Source organism: Amblyomma maculatum, chromosome 3 (genome assembly GCF_055883805.1).
Source record: "Amblyomma maculatum isolate TAMU_Amacu chromosome 3, ASM5588380v1, whole genome shotgun sequence".
NCBI classification, from domain to species: Eukaryota; Metazoa; Arthropoda; class Arachnida; order Ixodida; family Ixodidae; genus Amblyomma; species Amblyomma maculatum.
The window spans coordinates 199,744,508-199,769,155 of record NC_139346.1 but is presented as its reverse complement, the minus strand read 5'-3'; the positions used below and the strand labels follow the sequence as shown (position 1 = coordinate 199,769,155).

General features: G+C 45.9%; 1 protein-coding gene across 1 annotated transcript; it reads left to right on the top strand.

Moving 5' to 3' along the window:
- Positions 1–548: 548 nt before the first annotated feature.
- Positions 549–23,153, top strand: LOC146197391 (uncharacterized). Its single transcript, XM_084597180.1, has 15 exons — positions 549–609; positions 2,411–2,535; positions 3,182–3,331; positions 4,047–4,535; positions 5,224–5,874; positions 6,813–7,320; positions 7,741–7,786; positions 8,500–8,619; positions 9,893–10,009; positions 14,354–14,434; positions 14,502–14,582; positions 15,367–15,544; positions 17,244–17,411; positions 18,849–18,983; positions 22,599–23,153. The coding sequence occupies exons 1-15, from the start codon at positions 549–551 to the stop codon at positions 22,740–22,742; spliced, it is 3,054 nt and encodes a 1,017-aa protein (XP_084453306.1). The 3' UTR covers positions 22,743–23,153.
- The last annotated feature ends 1,495 nt before the right edge of the window (positions 23,154–24,648 follow it).

Here is a 24,648-nt window from a genome sequence, read left to right as displayed (position 1 = left end):
TCCACCCGGTTCATGGCGACTGCCATGAATGTGTTGAACAAACGGGTTACAGTGACGTCATGGCGTTTTACAAACATTGGACCCTGTCTTATTTGGTGAGAAATGTACATCAAATGGTACGAGATTGTTTCAAGTAGCGTCAATGGGCGGGGATGCCCGTTGGCGACCGGCGCTGAAACGTTCGCGTGCTGCTTCCCTACAAGACACTGGCGTCATCAACTGCAGGCTACCTTACTCCATTCCTTACAAACCCACTCGCTCCTCCTTATACTAAAAAATGTGGGATAAACGTGCTTTTAAACAAGTCACCTGCAGAGGGTAATACGGAGAGGATAAGAGATTGATATTGATCCCTTCGGTATTTCCAGCCATTACGAATATTTATGTCCTCTATCCTCGCGGGAAGTGCGGCGACGTTCACAGACAGGTAATTGAGTAGAAGAAGAAGTGGGTACGCGCCCATCGCCTCGTGGAACGCACCAAGCAGCCATCTTTCCAGGAAGAATTTCGCAGTCTGTCTTGCCCACAGGAAGAATCCAGGCAGAGCTATGGTTTCGGACGTCCCACCAACGCCGACTCTGCCGCGGAGCAACGAGCAGTGCATTCCAGGTAGGGTCTCTGGCTGGTTGTCTGACGTGTTCGAGTATTTTTGCACCAAGACGCAGACTCATTCTCGGCCGTGAGAGCCGTAGGATACGGATTGAAAATCTGCAGTAAAGGAAAACTGAGTGCCGTCATCTGACACCTGAATACGGCTGAGGCCTGCGATTCCGTCCGAAGACGAGTCTGTCTATTGGGAAAGCGGTCGTATATGGCAGAGTTATGTGCAAGAGGTGGTGAGCGCTCGCTCGTGGCAGGGGTATTTTAAAAGGTTGACTGCTGTATCCTGAGTACAATGAACGGCCAAGATAGCTGGGAAATCCTAGCGTGACTGATATGAGCGTAGAGTTGTACTATGAGTACTTAATCCGCATACAATATACGTGATGGCTCGACCTCCAGAGCTGGCTCTCCAGCAGACGGAGTGAACGTTCCTTACCATGAAGCTGCGATAACAAGGAGATGAGAGAAGTGTCGATGTTTATCTTGGGTTAAACCCGCCTGATAGCCTTTGCATTTCGGCAGTTGAACCCAAACTCACTGGATAGAATTTAGAACACGGTGACCGCATTTAGAGGGCAACCGAATAGGAATACGATCATGCCCATTGTGATGCCACCGCATGTTAAATAATGTCAGGATGTCTAAAATAAACACTAAACTTTCTGCATAGAATAAAAGCCCATTTATTTGAGCATTAATTGAAGAATATATTAGGTGCGGTTTTCGGAAGACTCGTGGAAGAAACCGTGGAACATCTCGCTAACAATTATTCGAAAACATTTCGAATATTTTAGAATAATTTTGTGCAGAGAATCGTGTTGGACTGTATTCGATTCGTTAGTAAGAGAAAAAAAATGCTGCTTAGCGAATAGCAAGCATGATCGGCTCATCTGCCTGGCGATTTTCTAGGCTGTGACGAGGAAATCGATAACAGATATGTATTTGATTGGGAGAAGGAAGTAACTCGCCATGTTTTGAAGATCGGACAAAATATATTGTAATTTATTCAGGAACAAAGCGTAATAAATTTCATAGCTGAAACACAATGACTAGATCCGGTTTTATGTCTGCCCTGCCGGCACACTTCCGCACGCGTGTCCTACGATGAAGCTCATCAATGGGCTTTTCTTTACGTTTGCAGGCGCCGTCCAACAAAAATAGGCTGTTTTTTTTCCTTCACTCGGGAAGAAGTCGAAATGAGAACTACTCCCAGCGCTCTCGTTCCGCTCCGTAACAGAATGCCCATTATGCCAACACACGGAAATATTAAGCTGTGGGTAATTGTCAAGGTGTCCCGCGACAGGCCGAATGAAGAAAGTAGCGGCGCGGGGTTGACAAAAATAGACTTATTAATTAGTCAAAATACGGGCACATATTTGGATCGTGTAGCAAACACAGTTGCTATAACAAAATGCAAGTGTACATAAAGTGAGGACAGCCTAAAACACAGCACTAAACTAAAATGAAATATAACAATTATGACCTCACGAGACAACTTTTCGATAGCTGTTCCTGCCTGGCCCTTCAGGATCTTGTTTTGATTCTCTAGCAGCTGGACGTGGGTCATGTGAGTTGCAATCTACTGCGACGACTCCACATTTAATGTGAACAAATTTCTGCTGTGAGCCTGCATTGAATGGTAGCGAGGCATAAGGTATTTGTAGCGTACAAACACTTTTACGCCAAACCAAAACTGTCCACATCCATGATCACACCTAAGGAAAAGTAGTGCACCTTTCAAAGGACATATAGTCCCTGCTAAGATAACGCTACATGAAGACTTCTTTTTCTCCGCGCGTGCTTGCAGTGGATAGGACGAAGAAGATGTCGATGACTCAGGAAGCGGAGACGCAGCGAAAGGAGCGGAGTTTTCGAGAGTGCATCGAGTTTCTCATGCCCGTCTACCTGCTGCCTTTTCTCCTAGGAAACAAGGTTAGATTACGGGATAGAGAGAACTAAAAGTCACGTCTTGTGTACTGAATTTCTCATCGGTTGAGTGAAAAAGAGCCATTCTGGGAGAGCAGCGCAGGACACACGAGCTACAAGAAAATGCAGTAAATGCGAAGCATATATTCGACTAAAATTACCATTCTCGCCTGTAGACGTGCAAGAATGGCAAAGCAATCGCTTGTAGTACAAAATCGACCTTCTTTCTGAACAGCGCAACTCGCGACCAGCGAATGCCTTGCGCTGCTTTTGCCGCCGATATAGCCATGATTTATGAAACTATTTTTACTGTAAAACCCATGCAATGCAGTGTTCATGGGCTGATCATAAACTGGGACTCCAAGTAATCGTTTATATCCAGTGGAGGTGAGCGGAGGGGTAAGCTATTAAATGTTAAGAGGCTTTCTCACAATTTGGTAGCTTCAAGGGGGATGTGTTTAGGGTTTCGAGCTTGCTGAACTATAACTATGACAAAAAGTTTCGCTAGGTCACATGGTCAATTATTTTGACGAATGATTCACAAATATAGGAACGGCACCTTCAAGCGAAGGTCTCTCTGGCTAGACAGGATTGTCAGTTTTGCATGCGCTATCACAGTTTCAAAAATAGAGCGTGCATTTTCGACATGCAGCAGGGCACCTGCATCTACGCCGTTTTGCTGACCGTGGTTGGCCTCATGGGCCGCCTTCTTCCTTCGCCCGTGGCCGCCATGCTGCCTATCGTCGTCTTGTCCCTGGGCGGAGTCCGCAGCGTGGAAATGCTGGCCGCACACTACCTCGGCGTTAGTATCCACAAAGGAGCCGTTGCTACAAGGCTCACGCTATGAACCACTACTTGGTTGTTGCCCTTTTAATTTTCAATAGGACTCCGGTGCTGGGTTCTGGAAAAATCATAACATTTTCGTTAAAGGAAAGTGTCACCCATTATATTCAGCGAAAAGGATTCCGTCACGGCCACCGCTAGGTGCTCAGGATATCTCGCTGATAGAAGCCTCTTTACTTGGTTATCGAAGCTCTCTTTCATCATGTGAGAGCAAGATCTTTGCAAAGTACACTTTAACGCTTGCATTGTGATCGCACGCCAAAAAAATTGGCTCTCATGTGCGGACGAGTCATGGGCGATGCCAGTAAAAAACAAGGCTGCACTAAAAATGACGTCAAGCCCTACGTCAAATGCGCCACAGCGGTTATTTATCAAATCCCCTTAACCTGTGGAATGGTCTACATCGGGCAAACTGGGCGATGTGTGAACGATAGGACTGCAGAACATAAATGTCACCCATTAAACGTTGGTGGAGAAGAGTGCCGCGCCTAAGCTCCTTCAATATTTCCGGAGAATCATAAATGCGGGCCATTCTGGTGGATGCGGACGCATGTCTTATGTGTTTATGAGCATCGCCTATATGTTTGCATATGATGCCTAAAATATGCTTTAGAAGCGCCGAGCATTTTGCGCACTGCAAAAATTAACAGACTGCCCCTCTCTGATCCATTCAGCCCCAGGTTCTGTCGGCCTGCCTGCTGTTCGCCCTTGCCATCACAGGCGACGAGACGACCATTTTCTTACGCCTGTGCCTGCATGCTCTGAAGCGGTATGCCTTGCGTATGCAGCCACTCTTCGGGGGCATGCAATGTGCCATTTTCGGGCTCAGTTTGATCATGCCGAGCTCCTTCGTCATGGCCTTCAGCACCATCTTCATCGAGCGCTTCGTCACCACTGTCCGCAACGAGATCGTCGTCACCGATCAGCGGAGCGCTTTGGCCATCCACACAAGCTCGAACCACTTCGACGGAGGTCGGCGACCCCGCTGGGGTCGCAAGGCCAGTACGGGTGCATTTGGCAGGGGAGCCGGGCGGATGTCACTCAGTGACCCCTGCTCTTTGGACAGTGAAGTATCCGGGGGCAGTTCAGCCGTCAAGCCGTATAAAAGGCAGCCCACATTTTCAGGACTTGAACAACTGGATGAAAAGAGCGGAGAGCGTAAAGTAAGTATTAAGTCGTAAATGCGGCCTAGAGCTCTCTGTTTTAGTGACAATATCATGGTACCGTCGGTCAGAAGGTCGTCGGTCGTCAGCAGACGAGTTGAGGTGTGATGTCTCGACAAATGAACAGCTGCGCGCATATGCGCCTACTCTCGCCCGATTCGCCTCTGTGCTGTCACATGGAAAGCTGAACAATCGCGTAGCCAATGCTCCCGTGATATTACCTAAAACCTGAAGAGCTGTGCATGAAATCTTCAGTCCACTTGAAGAAGTAAAACAATCACGTATATACTTCATGAAAGACAACATGCTCTCATACGATTGTCGTTGTTAGACTTGTCAGACGGAATAGTTTTGTAGTTGCACCCACGGTCCAAATGACCGCCCTGTGTACCGTCTTTGCCAAACGTAACCAGGCTGTATGATCTGCTTCTCAGTCATGTGGTAGCAGATTCATACCACTTCTGAAGCTTTAAATCTCTGCGATGCAAAGTTGAGCACCTGTCCTCACTTCTTAACTAGTTTTGCTAAAGCGGGAATCCTTATTGGCTTTCTGATACAAGTGAGGAGCAAAACATGCAGCCTGGTTACCTTTGGCAAAGACGGTACATGAAATGTGGGCACTTCGATGGCGAACACGAAAAAGATTGTGATTCGCGCTAGTTCAAAAAAGGTTTGAAAACGTACGCAGGCGCAGAAAGAATTCCGCAAGACATCCTTCGGAGTTCTCGACGGGCCTCCGTACGACGACGATCGTCCGCCACACCTACCCGTTCGGCGCGTCCGCTCATTCAGTGCTGAGCATAGGCAGCCGTTCTCCATCCTCAAGCGCAGTGCCGAGCCTGTACACCCACCTCTGCCGCGTCACACACCACTGTCGAAGACACTTCCATGGGCTTCGCATTCGGTCTCACCTTTCGTCACAGGAACAGAAGACCGGAGTGGCACCCTCCCCACTGAAGACACCTTTACGGCGGCCGCTCAGTATGGGCCCAGGGCCGAAGAGCGTCATGACATTCTAGGTGAAGCCCCCGTCTCGACGATGAAGACAATGGGCTCGTTGGCCGTGGCGTCTGCGTCTATAACAAAAACGATGACTACGCCTTCGTCCACTTCAGTGACAATCCCCGACACGTGCTACAGCCGGGCGCCAGACTCTTCCCTCGCTAATTTTACATCGCGAGTGAAAAGCCGCTCCGGTGCAGCTCGGACAGAGACATCGTCGTCAACGATCGAATGGACAGGCAACGGTTCTTCAAGAAAGTCCCAGGCCAAAGCCGGCTCTCGAAACCGAGACCAAGAGGCCGGTGCTTTTCCAAGCATATGCGAAGACCACGCAGAGGTATAACTGCGTCATTTTTGGCACAAATGAAATAGTGCGGCTTGTAAACGGTGCCATGTCTACAGAGGCTAGGAGTTCCTACCGCATGGTGATATAGTTTCGACCTCATCGCATTCTGCTTTCCCCGCTCTGTCTCTTGCTTGCAGTTTTTGAGTGATAAAGGATCCATCTAATTGTTGAAACGTCTTCGAGTTGTAGTGCCTTGGACTGAAACGTTGAAAATAGGAGTAGAAATGCAATGGTGACCATAGTGGGCACTGTCTCTGTATTTCGAAAATTATATTTAAGAAACCGAAACAGTAATGCGTGGCTAAATGCTCTCATTTGCGTACGGCAGTATCAACAGCCTGGATATCCTCAGTACAAACGAACAAACAAGTGCCCACAAAAGCATCGGAAATGAATAACACACTTTCGACATTATGATTTTCTCACTATTAGATGAAAAATTACGAATTGGCAATCGGCACCTTTTCTCATAGCGAGCCTTCCACTCCTTGTTTGTTTTCCCCCACGCTACAGCTTATTTATGTTGATAATGAATCAACTTCTTGAAAAAGCCTTGTACATCACAATTTACTAGCACTGCTAAGGGTGCGTTCAAAAGCTGAACTATTTATCGCTAGTGGCGACGTCTCCCGTGAATTGAGTGTCGAAGACAGAAGGCGGCAACTTTAGCAGCAGAAAGGGCTAAAGAACAGTATGTTTAGGCGCCAGCCTGCGCCCAATAATTACTCTGACTTGACATACGCTGCGCGCCTCACCACCTCCTAACCTACTAGTTTATTGGGCAGACGATTCCTTGACATTGGCCGACAGAAATGTTAGGACATATCTTAAGTAGCCAAACCAGTAATTTACATGGCAATCTTCGAGGAAACAGTTGTTCGCAATCAAATTGAGTTAATTATTATTGTTAATTCTTTGGTTGAATTCAGGCGGCCAACCAACTCCAGAAAAACTTGACGTACAGTGCGGACCACCTTCAGCAACTTGCTCAGCAGTCGAGCGGCTCAGAGATAGCTACAGAGCATGAAGAGCGACGTACTTCAACTCAGTCACGTCAAAGGTTGCCAGATGCAAGTACTGTAGCAATGGCTGGCGGCGTGGTTGAGCGAAAACCTTCGCTTAAGCTGGAGCTAGAGACGAAGCGAGATCCAAAGCCAGAAGCCAACACAAAGCCGGAACCGGATTCAAGACTGGAAGTACGCAGTGTCCTCAAGAAACGCTGTGCGTCCCTTCAACCGAGGACTTCTGGCTCGGCTGGGAGTGTGCCCGGTTGGAACCCATGGCAGCCGTGCGGGAATGATGAGGGCGACATAGATACATACGACGGTTTCCCCAGGACCGCATCTATGTTCAATTTCACCAGTGGAAAGAACCCGATCGCATGGCGGTCTTCTGCGAGCGAATCCAATGCGCTGGTGGAAAGGGGTTCAAGCTTGTGTAAGTAAATTGGTTCTCTTGGCAGCGTTTTTCTGTGCGCACTCCTTGCCTTTAATTATTTGATGAAACTGATAACTTACTCAAAGAAAAAGAAATAGGAACGTACTGTAGAGTAAATCAAAAGCAATAACACCATTTCTTATGAAATATGAAAGCGGCATAAACATGTTATGGAAGTGATATTGCTGCTTTTGACGACTAAGCTGGGTTACACTTCAATAGATTCACTGCTTAGTTTTTGTCCGAAACCTTCGCCTGTTACGTTAAAGCATTCGGAATTTATCGTTGCGTAATGTGTTTGGATCGTGTTTCACGTGAGCGGACGCCCCAAGTTGCTTTATGTAAACCTATGCAAGTTTGCGCACTCTAGGCAAGGTCGATGTCTAAAGCTTCTTAACTAGTAATGCTCTCCTGTTGCAGACTTCACTGGGGCAGAACCCGTGACGTCATCTCTACGCGTGAGGGGGTGAGTAAAGCTATTTCGACTCCCTAATCCCCCAAATAATGACCGAGAGCTATCCTTTCAATTCCAAAAATTCGAGGACACTTAAGTGATGAAAGGCGAAAGCCTGAGTGCTGCATTCTGGCACGCGACTGTTGCGCATGTAGCGATGAATGCTGATACGAGTAAAGCGAGCGACTACTCTTTCACGAGTGCATTTATTCAGCGAATTCTGCTTGGCAGCGACGAGATCGCGCTCCTTGTATCTGCGCAGTTGTTCTGCGTTGTTTCTTGTGTGGTTGATTTTACCGGTTGCGAGGCATTAATTAGTAATTAATTATTATGTAATTAATCATCTATCACTAATTAGTAATTAGTAAGCAGTAATTAGCTAGTAATTAGTAATTATTCAGTAATTTTCTATAAGTAATTATTTATTACCCATTGATTAGTAATTATTAAATAATTAATTCATTAGTCAATAATATGAAAGTGATCATTATTGTCATATGGCCATATAAGGCGTGCATTCGCGTATACTGTGGTGGGGCTCTGTGATTGGTCGTTATCTCCGTGACGTCATCCCGTCTCGACCGACCAGAGCCACCGCAAAAGCGTGACACTTTTGCTGACGACAACGATGAGGCAATAAAGGCTTTCGTCTTAATGGCCTCTATTGATTCAATTCGTAATTAGTGTATTTTTACGAGTTCACGAGGTCCGTTCATTCCTTGCAGTCTCACCATGTCAGCTCATCCGGCGTTCATTGCCGGTGCCGCTTACACCGCCATATTCGGAAACATGGCCAACTTCAGCACATTGCCTACGAGGAGCACGGTCTTGGTCGCCCTCGGCTGGTAAAGTGTGGCCTCTCTCTTATTAGTGGGGCACTGCACTGTTCACCAGTAGATGAACAAGATGGATGGCTTATTCTAGCACCTTAAACATTCTGAAATGCCTGTACCGCGCCAGAAGATACTCCGCATGATTGCATGAAGGCGAGGAGCATCCATAATGCAGGTTAGAGATAATACAGCTATAGCATTCGTTGCAGCAGTCACATAGCCAAACTGATAACGTTTCGAAGAGAAAGGATGATGTTTGTGTGAGTGCAAGTCGTGTATTAATAAAGTGCAGAAAAAAAAAAAAACTCTGGAGGCGTCTTGCCACAAGAATCTGGTGGCGCACTAACGCTGCACAATGCACAAAAAAACTCAGATAAGGGCAACAGCGCAGTTTAAAAACTAGAGGCTGATATCACATATCTCAACGCTAGTACTGTACAAAATATGATAAATGCCGTGCTATTAATGACAATGTAGCTGGAAACTAGAGTTTGTAAAAGCTTCAAAATTAAGCCTAAAAACAATTACTCCCATACTGCAATGATGGCCACATCAGAGGCGATGGTGCGAACTCATGCACGGAGGCTAAGCTCGTGCTTCAAGCACTTCAAGCTGTACTGAGAATAAGAAACGCATCCCGTTGGAAGACGAAGACACGGGAAGGCTCCACTGGATATTTTGCTGGACTAAGGACAGTTTCAGCATATTCGATCAGATTTGATTATGAAGAAACGGTGTTCTAAATATTTCACACTAGGGTCACAGCTACACCATACGTTTAGTACTTGTATACAGAAAACAAAAACAGAGACAGCCAGGGAGGATAGGCGCATGCCACCCATTCTATAGCGCTCCTATGGGACGTCAAAATAGACAAAAAAAAAACAAAAAAAAAAAAAAACTGGAGTTTAAGCACGACTTCAACTTATAGATACGAATGAAAGTTGTGTTAGGCATGGTTAATCATGGTTATGCATGGCTTGATGGTTTGAAGTTGGGAGAAGGTCAAGCTTCGCCTTGAGAGTAGCCGCGATAGCCCAGGCAACACCGCCTTTCCAACCCGCGATTTTGTTTTAATATTTTCTTCTGTAAGTTATGTTTTGGGGAAAAGAAGGCGAGTATACACTTTTGGGTGGACACCACGAAATGGTCGACACCTACACTTAAGCAGGTCAGATATTGTCATTTTTTCGAATATCAAGTGGCCGGACAGGTTGATTTCGTTTGGTACATGGCGTAGTGAAGCTTTCGCTTCAAAACAGGGATGGGAACTTCGTGTGCGCAGTGGCAGCTCCGAATGCCCGGTAAACTGGTGGAGCTGGCTGGCCGTGTCTTTACCCGTGGCGCTGGCCTGCTGCATTGTGACCTGGACTTCTATCTACTGTGCCAGCCTCGCCAGCTGGTGAGTGCGCTCCTTGAGTTTATTATGACCTGTTCGTGAAAATTCCGCAAAATGTTATTACTTTGCTGTAGTATGCTTAGATGTGGAATCTCGTTCAAAAGCTATTGTTCGACCTGACACTGGGTCAGCTGCTAGTCACCCTGCCAGAGGCTGTAATTCCTCCACAGGGATGGCGTCACGCGTTCTAACGGTTACACATATTCTCTCGGCTGCATCTACGTGCTTCTGTGTTTTTAATACGCTGATATTGTTCAGTACGCGTTGTCCATATACCGCGCAGTGAAGTAGCCACAAAACGCGACGGGCAATTTGTAAGCCAGCATAACTTCTACTGCTTCATCATTATGTAAAAGCGCTACAGGACAAATGCGAGAATAAGAAGGGGCACAAGGACGCCGCAGAGTGTCTCTTTCAGCGCCGTCTGTGTGTTCTTTCTTCTTTTTCTCTTCGCTTTGTAGCGCTGTTACATAATTTAGGAACACCGTCTAGCCCAGCCGGAGTTCTACTTATATTGTGTTCCATTGCGAAGAGGGTAGTAGAGGCCTTTACAATTTTAATGACAATTTCACCCCATGCTTTCAAGTTGCTGCGAAATGGTGACATTATTTCTAAATATGAATACATTCTGCACCAGAGATGCTGCAGAACGCACATTTCCCTCTACATAGCTGCTCCAAAACGCATTTAGGCTGTCTCACTCCCACCCTTGCTTGCTGAGGAAAAAATTGTCCGTCGAACGCGCCCAGTATATTTTCTTCCAGGTACGTGTGACGGGAACAAGCGCTGTGTTCTGAAGCTCTAGCTAAAGGGACTTCTAAGTCGACTCTGTAATTTTCCCCCCGGGAACGTCAATTTTCAATGTTCGGTGTATCACGCGAAGCGTTCGCATATATGTTTGGTACCACGGATACGACGGTGTGTTTCCATTATTGGTCATAACAGGATTGATTGTTCGCATAAATGCTCAAGTATGAGTCACACGGTGTTTAGCTTTAACCACTGCTTTCCGATGTCTACACACTGCCTTGAATTGGACGATTTGCGTCCAATGTGCGTATACATTTGTAGTGTGTCGAGAATCAACCATTTGTCACGGTTTGTGCTGCTACGTTCGTGCGCAGAAAATAGCATGTATTTCGGTTTTATACTGTTCGGCACAACTTGCTGGGCAGCAGTGTCCGCCGAACTGAAAATTTACTTTTAGATATTTCTATGCAGAAATGTGATTTTGTACCGTGTACCCAAGTCCGGCGCAGCCTGTCTTCCACTAGTTTGCGACGGCTAAGTGGGACCCGCTTGATCGGATCACGCTAGCCTCGAACTAACGGGGGTTAAAACTGGTTGGTTTATGGGGTTTAACGCCCCAAAGCGACTCGGGCTATGAGAGACGCCGTAGTGGAGGACTCCGGAAATTTCGACCACCTGGGGTTCTTTAACGTGCACTGACATCGCACAGCACACGGGCGCCTTGCTTTTCGCCTCCAACGAAGAGCGGCCGCCGAGGCCGGGATTCGATCCCGCGTCCTTGGGAACAGTAGTCGAGCGCCGTAACCACTGCGCCACCCCGGCGGGGCAACGGGGGTTAAAACTCTATGTATAAGAAATTTAACAAGACGAGAAAGATGTTGGCTGAGCACTTGTCTGTTCCTCCCCCAAATATAAAAAGAACATCGCTGTTCGTTCGGATGCAGATCATCTTCGATCTTGGCTTTTCAGTTGTACACTCATGTTTTGCGATGCAGCGCTTCTTCGCCTTGCCAAACATGCCAGTCTGCTGGACATTGCCGCTCTACCAGCGTAGGTCTCTAAGTAGACTTGGCATGTCTTTTGTCATGGCTGTGAGAGTGAATCTTAATGAAATATTTGATGAGAAGCATGCAACTCCCTCTGTCTGCATGTAAAGAAGAACCATTATAGCATTTCATAGATATTTCACATTATGCGTACGGGAGATCTGAGGGTATGGTGAGGTGCGTGTTATGCCGGCGCTCGATCTTAGGAGGTCGGTGCAGGATCGAAGTTCAGCTCAAATGCTAGGAGTGGCTCTCTTACATTACGAGTAGACTGAGGTGACAGTATAGTGCGAAACAAAATCTCATCGGGAGATGTGCGTATTTCTTGCGATGTCCATCACGCCGCATTCTGCCATCGCTTGCATGCAACCTGTGCATGGGACAGCTGTGCTCACCGTGTACATAAGTAACCCCGAGTGAAGACAGTGATCTGCGTCATTGTGGGAAATCAACTACGTTAAAATGAATGAATTCTTCTTAGCCGCACCTCGAGTGTCACGCTTCATGTACAGCTTCATGTACACATAGTAAGCAGAATGAAGACATACATTGGACGTGCCTTATCTATGAGCATAAATCAACGTCCACCGTACCTTTACCGAAAATCGAATGGTAGCGTCGGACGTATCTTTCGACACTTCGTTTTTGAAATGTCACGTATTCACACTCTTTACACAGGCCGTTAGGCAGGAGAAGCTTTCACACGTTGCCGCACAGAAAAAGACGAAACAAGGACTACGAAGGGTTCCCAGTAGAGAAGGAAACCTCAACGCGAAACTAGTTTTGGTGGCCCATTAAACCGCTTTGTTTTTAGACCCGCCTTGGAGACTATCGAGACGCGACAGTATCCTCTGGCCTGTGGGTTGGCTGCATGCTCCTCTGCTTCCTAGGCGGGGGGGATTGTGTCATCGCAGGCTGTACATTCCCTCGATGATGGGGCGAAACTAGCCTGCTCGGTTCGGGTCAGGTGGTGGGTGCGGATCCTGGCAATAGTTGTCGGTACCTTGCGAGTGCATTGTACATCCTCTTGGTTTCTGTCAGGACCGTATCCTCTGGCCGGTGGGATGGCGGCATGCTACTCTCGCTTCCTCGGCGGTGGGGGTCAAAGTGAGGCTGTACATTGCCTCCACGATAAGGGCAAAAGTAGGCTGCATGCCAGTTCTGCTGATCAATCGGCAGCTATGTGTTCAATGTGTAAACGGGCCGTACTTGGCTGAACCCGCTAGATTTTTTTGCTTCGCAAGTACCAAGGACATAGTACACTTATAGAGACCAGTAAGCCATACTAAAACAGCCAGAGCTGTGGTTCAGGATGTGGGTGTGGATTCTGGCAGGAGTTGTCGGTGCCTTAGGAGGGCATTGTGTACCCTCTTGGTTTCTGTCAGGACCGTATCCTCTGGCCGGTGGGATGGCGGTATACTACTCTCGCTTCCTCGGCGGCAGGGGCCAAAGTGTGTCTTCACAGGCTGTACATTGCCTCCCCGATAGGGGCAAAAGTAGGCGACATCTGAACCAGTGAAGCATACTAAAACAGCCAGAGCCGTGGCTCAGTGTCTCGAGGCGCTGAGCTCGGCTCTGACCAGGCGGTGGGTGTGGATTATGGCAGGAGTTGTCAGTGCCTTCGGGGCTACCTCCCACCATTCTCCATCCCGTCCAGTCATACTCGTCGTGGTGCAGCATAACGGTTCGGCACAAATCAGTCTTGCGCTTACACGTGTACAAGAACTTAATGCATGACCTACAGAGAAAGCCACGGTTTTAAACGTGTGCACTTTAGTGAAGAAAAATGGTCGAACATACGGAAGCAAACAAACTGCCGGCCCACTACCGATCCTGGCAAGCCTAGACAGCGACCGACGTCTGTCAAGTCTATAGTGGATCGCCTAAAAATATGAGCTCGATTAAGAAGCATCAACCATGAGTTGCTCTTGAAAAATCGGACATTTACAATTGCATTGACAAACATTAGGGCGAAAGTAAGGGTCGGTCGCTTTTGCTAGTTTTTCCAGCGGTGTTCTAAGCCTTTGAAGCAGCAACTGAAGAGCGGGGATTAAAAAAGATCCTGTTGCATATCCCTTTATCGGAGCGTCCATTAATGTGAAGGCGTGTAGCAAACTTAAGCTTGTTAGCACTCCTACTTTGCTGAAAGTCTGTAGCCAATGTAGCGAGAGCTACATTGGCCACAGTTTCGCCATTTCGCCGTGCCTGTCTGTGCCTGTTCGGTGCTGACCGTGCCAGTCTGAAGAGCGAAGAGAAAAAATGTTGTGGGAGGCGGTAGCTAGTAGCTGACTTGGCCACTCCCTATCTGGGCATAGGGCTCTTTGACATTACGTCTGGCGGGAACTGCCAACTCGGGACTCTCCTTTCATGTGGGAATGTGATATCACAATCAGCCTGCCAAAACCCTTGCATTCACGTTATCCCTGGTTCACGCAGGCACGTTCCATGCCTTTACTTTCCAGCCGAACCTAAGCGTAACCATGCAGATAGTTCTCGCGTAACTCAGGTTTAACCACAAGCTAAACCACATCTAATTTTTTTTTGTCTCTAGCGATGACGACATTGACGAGCAAGCCCATGAAGACATGGCTAAAAGCGCCCGCGTACGTCACCACAACATGAAGCGGCCCACGTGAGTGCGCTGGTTCTTTGATCAAAAGAAGACATGAAACCTAATGCTATGGAATCTAACTTCGCAGTATCCTGGAGACCTTGACCTTCTACTGGCTCATAGGGATCCCAGCTGCCGCCAGTGCATTCAGCCTCCGGCACCAAGGATGGTGGGTACCTGGGTGGTATTGTAAGGAAGTGTCCAACAGGAAACGTTCAAGTCGGTGTGATATGTACTGGGTGCTTTCCTTTTCTCTAAGATGAAACGACCAACACCAACATTTCATTGCCTTTATATTGATTAGTTGAGTAGTTATTGTTAGAGATCAAGAGTAGTGACAGCTGTCACATAAATTTTTCGCTATAATATTAATTCAATGATATGTGCAGCAACCGACAGCTGATATCAAGGGCGCCGAATTGAACTGAGGCCGCTGGATCTGCCTCACGGCGGAACCGAAGTATAGAAACGCTCTTGTGCTATGTGATGCACTGTGCGCGTTAAAGAACCCTACGTGGGCAACATTTTAATAGGAAGCCTTGCTGGGCGGCGTATTTTGCAATGAACCTGCTGCTTTAAAACGTTAAATTGCATAAAACTTATAAAAGTGTAACGTGACAGACGTGTCATAACAATGACTATAGCTGTTTCTGCCGTTGTGACAGTTTTCACGGACGACCCAGAAGTCATGCAGTCGCCTCCGTATTTAGGAGTCGTTTCATTTTACACACTGTGCAGAGGACATGTTCGCACGGTTGAGACTAAAGACTGCCAGAACACACGCTATCAGAATACATGTCTTGCAGCAAATATGGCTTCTGTCTTGCTGGTGAAATAACCTGGGCGACTAAGCCTGCAGTGAAAGATTAACACTTGGGCAACTCAAGGTATGCGTAGCTAGCGCTTTCAGTGTGTCCGTTTCGCAAACTTTGTGGCATGTTGGTGACGCGCAGGCACCTGGAGCTGCCCTTTTTAGCCCTCACCTTCCTGTTACTGAGCCTTGCACCAGGGTCGCTGTGGCGACGTTGGTGGTGGCGCCGCATGCTCAACTGGCACACCCTGAGCTCTCGCATGCCGTGGAACATCATCCTGATGCTGGGCTCCGTCACGGCGCTCACCAGGACGGTCGAGGTGCGGTGCTGCTGCTTTAATACCAACTGTTATTGCTGAGACCAAACGAATGAACTTCGGGTGAAGAGGCAGTTCATTTTACTCGAAAAAAGCTAGGAATGCCGTTGTTTAGGTTGTTTTTTTTTCTGCTGGAGAATAGCAGTAGCAAATGAAGAAAAATAGTTTGACAATCACAGTCGAATCATTCACAGATCCGCGTAGGTTTTTACCGAAACCGCACGAAGTCATTTGCAAATCCGGGCAGAGCTCGCTGTTTTCTCTTGCCTTATAATTCCGACCGTGATTGCTGGAAAACTTAAAAAGATTTAATGGGCAAACCAAAATGTTAGCTCTGGTTTCTCGCTTCGCGTATTTCTCCTCTATCATTCTTTGCTTTGTAGTGACTCTTGCCCCACAAATAATGTGAGAATTAAGATTAGATTGTTGCAAGAAATTTTGGCGCATTGCTTGCTTTCGTATCAGTGCAGGTTTTGCGTTAAGAAACAATTTTTTAGATAAGCTTCGTGACTAAAAAGACGTTCTTCTGTGCAGACTGCGCGCACATTCCTTTGCTGATAGGTGTACGCACTACTTTGAGGCTATAATAAAGCACAAAACGACAAAAAGAGCTTGACACGCGTGAGAGCTACAGTTCAGTTTAAGTTCACGCGAAATATGATAGCACTTCCGCTGACATTGCACTCATAATTAATAATGTTACTATATTTTGTATGGATCGTTTTGAGTGATATCTGCTGCATCTGAAAGTTTGGGATTAGAGATGAGCGCAGGGCCGCTAGCTATCTGCAGCTTATGCACCCCGACCATTGGTAGCTTGGAAATATATTAATATGTGAGCATATAGCAATTTCAAGAGCTCCTGTAATTCAACATAGATTTTTAGTTCCTCGAGTCAAATGGCTGACAGCACTCTGTCCAACGCATGCTGTTATGGGGTGGATTCGGTCACTCTCTACAGCCTCAGAAAGTCTGGACAACCGGGGAATCCCGGCAAATGATTCTCATGAGTTGTGCAAAGGCATGTGCGAAGCAAACGCTCTAAAGGCACTGCCATAGTTTCCCAATTCGACTGCCCTTGGGTTGGACGCCTTTTAGTAGCCTCAGCTTTAGCTAGACTGAATGTTGCTGCGGTTGCTTGCGGGCCTTTGTAACGACATGTCCTTCTGTTTCGCGTATATCTCCACTTTTTGTCCTCCAATGCCACACTAAGAGATTTCGCCGTTGTCATTCAGATCCTCAGAGCTAAACAAGCATGCCTGTGGCAGATGGTAGCTGGCATGCGGCATATAGCCGGACATTGTCGGTAGATGGGAGATCACATGACAGGGCTAAGTTGGCAGGAGACGCCAGTTCGGGCGGCGCCTTTGAGATTGAGAGGCTGACATGCAGCAATCGGATGCCGCCAGATATGGTTATCACACAATGCAAGCGTTTGTATTTTAGACACTTTAGTCCACCTAGTTCTTTATAAATGGTATTGACAGCACTGGTGCAGCCATTTTTTGACATGAATAAAGCCTTTCGTATAATGCGAGATTGAAAAAAACACGCAATCGAAAAACATTTATAACAAGCTCTTTGCCTGCTTCCATTTTACTCTTTTTCTTTCATCGCTGTACATGCATGCAAACGCCAACAAAAACCGAGGGTAGCAAAATTACTCGCTTGATTATACTCACCGCCCGTTGTGGTGGCTTAGGATTACCGCCTGGTGGAATCCGGCTTGGCAAAGCTGGAAGACGAGTTCTGGGCCCAGCGGTCTACCAAGTCTAGCCAGTTCATTCTGGTCATTGTGGCCGCCGTCCTGTCCGAACTACTGGTCGGCGAATCCGTCGCACGATCCATGGTGACCACAGTTGTACGCGTGGTAAGCTTGCCGACGAATGTCTTGACTTGTAGCTAATTTAACGTTAATATAAGTGCGGCACTCATGCAACGTGATAGGCAACTTGCCGTCTCATTTAGACAAGGCCGCATGTCGCGAGCTTCATGCAAAAATGAATGGTTGCTGTCAGCTCTGTTACTTTGATTCTCACGGCAATTCTTAGCTAGAATTGACTGTTATATCTTTTCTTAATTTTATGATGATGATACTTACAAACGTTGCAGAGACTTATGATGTGTTTAGCATTAGGCGAATAAAATGGTACTTTGTGATCTGCTATCGTATATCACGGACATACGCCATAAATCTGTTTGCACACATCCGGGTCTTAACTGGATCATGGACGGGAGCCCCTAAAGAGCTATGGAAATGACACACCTTGTGCGGCCTCACAGTTAAAAATGTAAGCTATTCAGTAAGAAGTATGATTAGTCAGACCATCTTCAGGCTCTTTTTTTTTTACAGCAGATGTTTGAGCGATTTATGCGGTCGATTTTAACTGAGGGTAATAGTTCATGCGGGGACGAACTTAAAAGCAGCAAATTCCAAACTTAGCAACATGCTCAACCCTCACTCTTTACACCAGGAAACTTTATTGCTATTCAATGATTGTTAGTTGCGTAGAATTGTCACAGGAAGGCCAAAAAGAAAACTTAAACGTAAGGGTACCCAACGAGACATCACACGGTTTCATTTGTGCCAACAGTCAAGCATTTGCTGCGCTATAGTTTTTGGTGCTCAGTAAAATAGTCTCCGTATCTAAGATACTGCCTCGACACTGTTGAATGTTCTAAGTATTTTGAGGAACTCGGCTAAAGATACGCTGACACACTGCTGCTCTCGAAGAGTCGCCTGTCACAGCCTGTGCCTCATATCTCTTTCTGCAGACATTACAGCACTAAACCTTGGTGACTACGTAGCATAACAATCAACTGCTAATACAGCTTTTAGAGAGCCTACATTCAGTACACAATCCGAAAATGTAGAAAATTCTGACATCAAATTATTCAGGAATCCCGCGAATTTTCTATTTATGTTAATTTAGAGTAGCTTTGCTTTATCGCCCGCTACTATGCACAGTATTTTTGTGTTCTCACGCAAGTGTGCAGAGAACAACTGTTGGCTAAAAAAAACAACAACAAAACCCAGGTGTCTTATACTGTCCATGCACTTCGAGCCATGCGTGTTGCTTTGAGGCTTCAGACTCAATAATGCGCTGTACGTGTATGCAGGATGCAGTATTGGACGAGCTATATGAAATGTGGATTCGGTGAGACAGACAGTTAACATGTAAACTTATTGTTTTCCTTTTTCTTAAGCTTTACCGCTAGTTGTTGCCGTAACCGAAATACAACGTGGTAAAGTTAAGACGTCTTCGTACCAGATGGTAACAAGGTCATAACTGTACGTCTTACGCAGGCCGTGGTGACCGAGAGCCCGGTGTCTTTCTTCGTAGTGCCGGTCAGCCTGGTCGCCTCCATGAACGTCATTCTGCCGGTGTCGTTGCCCCTGCTGGTCATGCGCGAGTACGGCCACACCAACAGTGTACACATGGTGAGCATCACCATTGAACACTAAACATTCACTGAAATAGTCTGCGGTCATTCAAAGAATGACAACGGTTGTTTTGTGCAAAGAAGTAAGACTGGCGCTTCTTTGCAAGCTGTTTAGAAACCACTGAAACCGCACCACCTGTTGCCAAAGGCGGGGTAAGCTGTGACAGGTTAAGAGAAAAGAGGGCATCGTATTGTGCTTGAAAGCAATGGTTTTAGAACCATCTTATGCAATTTGACAACCGTCTCCCAAATCGGCTGCTCATTAAAACTACATTCTATTATTATTCTCGATGTGTTGGTTCTAGACGCCAGAGTATAGTTCAGAACACTTTGGAGCGCTCCTCTTGGTTGAGGTGCATCTAAATAAGCTCTCTAGAAACAGCGTGATAGTCACTCACCCACTTCCGTCTCCCCTTCCACTCCCGGTCCCACACGCCATTCAGTGTTCGGTCTGCGTGCATGCGCGTGTAACTCGGCGTTTACGTCACGTGATGCAAAAAGCTTTCTGTTAATGTACTTATTGGGACTCTTTGCGACCAAAGGCTGAAGTATTTTAGACTGCTGACGTCTGCATCTCGTCAACATCACAATCGGCAACGCATCGGACAACTCGGTATCAGAGGTTAGAATTGCTTCGCTCATTATACTCAGAGTACGAAAAATGAACTCATAACCAACTAGGCTCATTCGCAGCTGTGCTTATTCAGATTACTGAAGCAACAAGCCGTAATAAGCCTGAGACCAACGCTAGTTTCGAATTCTTCATGCTGCACAAAAATTGTGAAACTATCCCTTGTAGTCTCTCCGTAGCATGTAATCAAGCAGATCGTAACCTTGATGGACGTAGAACAACTCCACTGGAATGTAAGCTCCATTATAAGAATCATCTCTATGTGTAGCGCTCGTGTTCTAGCCGTCTGCCATAGGAGCGCATCATAGGAGTATTGAGGAGGCGGTTCATCGTGATTTTAAATTTAATAAATGGGCAGTTAAGGTTGATATCGATCTGAATTTAGCTTCTAACGGTGGCGCGTATTTAGAGCTAAGCGTAACTATGTAAAAGAGGTCTACTCTAAATGGCGTGCATAGAGCAATTAGGCCGCTCGGCCCGCTGTTCTGAAACCGCTAACCGGGAAAGGAAACTGGATGTGTTATTCACGAATAATTTCTCTTACCGGTCCCTAGTAATGGGGTCAAGGGGATAAACACGATAAATTTACTCCAAACGCCTTTTGGCCTATGAAAAAAAAAAATCCAAAAGAAATAATTTCATTCATGTTTTAACGGTAGAAATAACCTTCTCGTAACTGAAATGGGTTACTAGAACGAAAGGATGACAACTACTATCGTATAGCACCACCTACTGGGGCTTAAAATTGCAGTCTTACCATTGTCAAGTGACCCCTAACAGGTCATGTGATCACTCGCTTCAAGGTCCACATACTCCTAAAGTAGGAGGTCATCCCGGGTATTGTTATTCCGGGTAGCGAATAATGGTTGTACTATCCGTTAGCGCATAAGACTACGTTTTTCCAGTCCGCATTAAAAAAAAAAATATTTGCTGAAATCGCCCAGGCGTCTTTGTAGGCAGTTGGCTTTGTTTCGATGAAGTCGAAACACAAGACGGTCGTGTGTTGTGCGATATCAGTGCAAGTTTGAGAACCATAGCTGGCCCATATTACCTGGATTCTCCACTACGGCGTTCCCCACCCTCATATCCTGAATAGTTCTGAGACGATAAAAAGAAAAACAAAGCAAAAACAAATACCGTCATCATAGATAGCTATGCACGTTATCAAATATTATCTTGGCTTACTTATTAAAATATCGCTTAGGATTCTTTTTTCAATGCAACTGTCAGTTATAGCATCATGATGTGATTTGTATTCGGTGTGAAATTTTAAACCAAATCTGGCGCGTTACCAAAATTTTTACAGCGCTAGGTAGTACACCGAATGGCTAATTAACACTGGTCGTTACATATCCTATCACTATGTCTAGCGTTGCTACAATATTTTCTAAAGCGCATACCTTACTAGCATCATGAGACATGTACTAGTAGCGCAAACAGACATGGACAGAAGGAAGGAGACGAAAACAGTGCTGTCTTACCACTGAGCTTTATTGGAAGCGATAGGACGTTTATACGATTTTTTTTTGTATCATGTGACGCAGCCGAAGTTAAAACGTCCGTGCCAAAAAAAGCTCTGCTGAAAGTCAGGGCTGTGTTCGTCTCCTTTCTTCTGTCCGTGTTTGTCTGTGCTTCTAGTACCCATCTCATTAAGTCAGCAACTAGACCAAAAACAAACTATATTTACGAGCTTCATTATGCAAAAATGTGACTGTTGCGCAACAACAAACAGTCCGGTCGTCCATGAAGACGTCGCTGGCGTACGACATCACTAACGGACTTCCATATATCGCGAGATTTCCTCCATTTCGTATCAAACTTTTGACGCAACTTTTCTTGTTGCGCGTTCCATGTGGCCTCATACCATTTCGGTTTACATTTAGCATGGATCTGCTAGAAAAGATTCAGGCTAATTTGCAAAAGGAGTTCGAACTGAGGACATAACTACCTCCAATAATTTGCCTTAATTGCCTCACCCCTCACTTGACGTAGCGCAGCGGGCGCTTTCAGCGCAGGAGGATGAGTGGAGAGACTGTTGTAAGAAAAGCAGGAAGGGTACAAAGGGCATTGCGCTACCGACCACGTGCCACAGGAGGAAGCGTTCCAGGCAGCGCATCGCGCGAGCCAGCCTTAGCCTTTTCACACGCAGGAGGTTCAAGTGCCTCTGGTGAATTTTTTTTTCTTAGTTAATGGTGTCGGTTGTTCTACATGTTATGCACAGGCATCGAAATGTTACCACATGTTATGCTACTTCCTTTCTTATTTTCTCAGAGGAATGCGACATCACACTCTGTGTTTACCATGCTTTTGTACAAAGAAATGCCATTAGAGAAATTTGAACTCATTTGCCCTTTACTGTTTAGATAAATTGGCAATCATTTATGAGATTTCATCTCTGTCAGTGACAGAGATGCAGGAGCGTGACAAAGGACGAAGGAGTCTTCTTTTTTTTAACCTGATGTATAAGCCTTCATTCTCTTAGACATTAATCCAGGGAGGAAAAAGTTTCTAATTTCTAGCGGTTCTGAAGGAATGCTTAAGACTGTAGTAAAGCAATGCAAGGATAAGGTGCATTACCATTTATGATTACGTAAACAACAGAAGTTTTGCATCGTGCGTATGTGACGCTCCTGCACAGGACGATGCCATGTTTACATCCTAATCCTTCTTTGCGCTTTTATTTACACCCCTATTTGTACTTTCTGGAATGTCATACCATGCAGTATTTTTCTTCACTGATGCTGAAACTCGAAAAAGAGACTAAGGGCTGGTAATTGCCATCACTATTTTTAGTCTCTATTAAGGGCCCCCTCTTAGACACTGACTCTTACAGTAAAGAGCAAGAAAGGTCCTTAATTTAGGCGCATGTGAAGAACTGTTAAATATGATAGTAATTTATTGCAAAAATTAAGCAAAAATGTGTCTTAGCTCGACGATAATGCCTTTACCTTTACGCAACCTGCATATTTGGCGTGTTTGCAGGTGGCGTACGGTCTCTTCCTCAAGTGTGTGGCCGTCACCGCCATGATTATCTCTATGAACACCGTTGGCCTCGCCGTGTTCCAGGGCAGCTCGCTACCGAAAGGGCAGGGCATGGCCCTCCTCCACAACATCACCGCCATCTAGAGTGGTGCCTTATGAGATACCTGCAGTGTTGACTGAACGTTATTGTGCCCGCTTGTTATCGAACTACATATTCCATAACATGAACCTGTTGCCTCGATCCTGACAGATGCGTCCTATATAAGACGGACTGATTAATGCGACGTACATTCCGTATACAGTCATAGTTTTTGTGTTCGTTGCCTAGTATTTACAATCATCTGGAAGCCATCACGTATGACTGTCTAATATGCTTTCCTAGCAGTAAATGCCGCTGGCGACCATTACTTTCAGCAGCCTTTCACGTGCTTCAGAATTTGAGTTATGCGAAATATTACGCACTGATGGAGTTTGATGAGACGCCCAGATGCGATGCACTGTGCCAGACAGGGGCAGCTAAGCACGCGTTTCGAGCCAAGTTCCTACGAGTTCAAATCCTGGGTTCGAATCTGCTCCGATGGATTGTTTTTCAGTGGAGGTGGGCAGAGGCTTCACGCAGACACCAGCTATGTTGGTCCTGCTATTTGAGTCGTGCTTTTGCACTAAATGCGTAGCAGTCTTCGCTAACGAAGCGATGGCTGGATGTTTTTTTACTGTAACCAGGATGAAAAGAGGGTACGTGCGCGAGAACCAATATGCTATGAGATCAATATGTTGGCTGCCCGTGAGCTGTGCGATGTCAGCGGACATGGCAGTGATAGACAATACTATAGACAATACTATTTAATCTCGTTAGGGTTACGTGAATAATGTTGAGGGCGTGCAAAAATCTGTCGGTGACGTCGTGGACGAGGCCCGTTTTGCCTACGGCCGAGACTGGCTGTGCCTCCATAGCCCAGACGTTCTTAACCACGTCCGTAACATTGGTGTGAAGGACGCATGTAAAAAAGTGGAAGCAGTCTTCCAAGTCGAAAATAAACAAAAATTGAACACGTGTCTAAATGAAGTATAAAATTGTCTGTTTCTTCCCGTTGCTGGCGGCAAGATTTGAATGCTCAGAAAAGCAGGAAAATAAATGAGACATAAAGAAGAACGCAGAAGACATGGTTTGTACCATGATGTGATTTTATTCTAAAATGCTTGTGCGCTCATTTGTCCAGGAAGAATTGTGAGATACAGAAATAAATAGTATGAACTCAGACAGCGAAAACAGGCACTTGTTAACAGTGTTAGGTGGATCTTTTAGAACAGCACATCGTCTGCATACATCTTCCTGTTCAGGCGTGAGCAAATGTTTTTTTTCTGGGTTAATAAAACTATCAGGTGTAGACGTCACCACGAACGCACACAAAATTTTGCTCCCGCATGTCCAATGGTTTAACCAGTGACTTCTTTATCGTGCTCAAACCTAAGTATCTCTATGCCTTGGGAATGCAATGGCGTCTTATGACGGAAGTTTAGCTAAATACATTCACCACAATTTACATGTATGATACATAAGTACTGAGAATATCACAGGGAAGCGCGAAAAGCATACTTATTTGGCCACTGGGAGCATGCAGCTCATTTAGACAAAGAAGCAAAGTTAAAAGTTAGCCGATTCTCTCATCTTTGCAGCATCATCATTAGAATGAATACACCACGCAGTTACAAAGAAAACGTATATAGCTTCTACGGAAATTTTGTATCTGGAAGATTCGTTTTGGTCTGAGGTTCCCATAGAAGCTAATCGATAAAAATGCTAAAGATAATTACTGATTACAACGTTACTATAAATGTAATCTACTTCGGGTGTTGTCTTCAACATTATACCAAGAATCAAATGTCTATCACAATGTACTGTCCTTGTCAGAAGTAACCAGGCTGAATGTTTTGATTTTTCGCTGTGTAGTGGAGCCCTTTATGCACCCAAACTGGCAAAAATGGTACTGAAAGCTAAAGGCACAATTCGCTCAGCGCTCTAGTTTTGCCAGAAATTATTCTTTACAAT

What these genes read in the sequence shown, in the direction of transcription:
- LOC146197391 (XM_084597180.1), top strand. Translation starts at nt 549, where the DNA reads ATGGTTTCGGACGTCCCACCAACGCCGACTCTGCCGCGGAGCAACGAG. An exon ending in AAAAGAGCGGAGAGCGTAAA is followed by an intron (nt 4,536 to 5,223) that starts GTAAGTATTAAG and finishes AAACGTACGCAG; the next exon opens with GCGCAGAAAGAATTCCGCAA. An exon ending in AGCCTCCGGCACCAAGGATG is followed by an intron (nt 14,583 to 15,366) that starts GTGGGTACCTGG and finishes GGTGACGCGCAG; the next exon opens with GCACCTGGAGCTGCCCTTTT.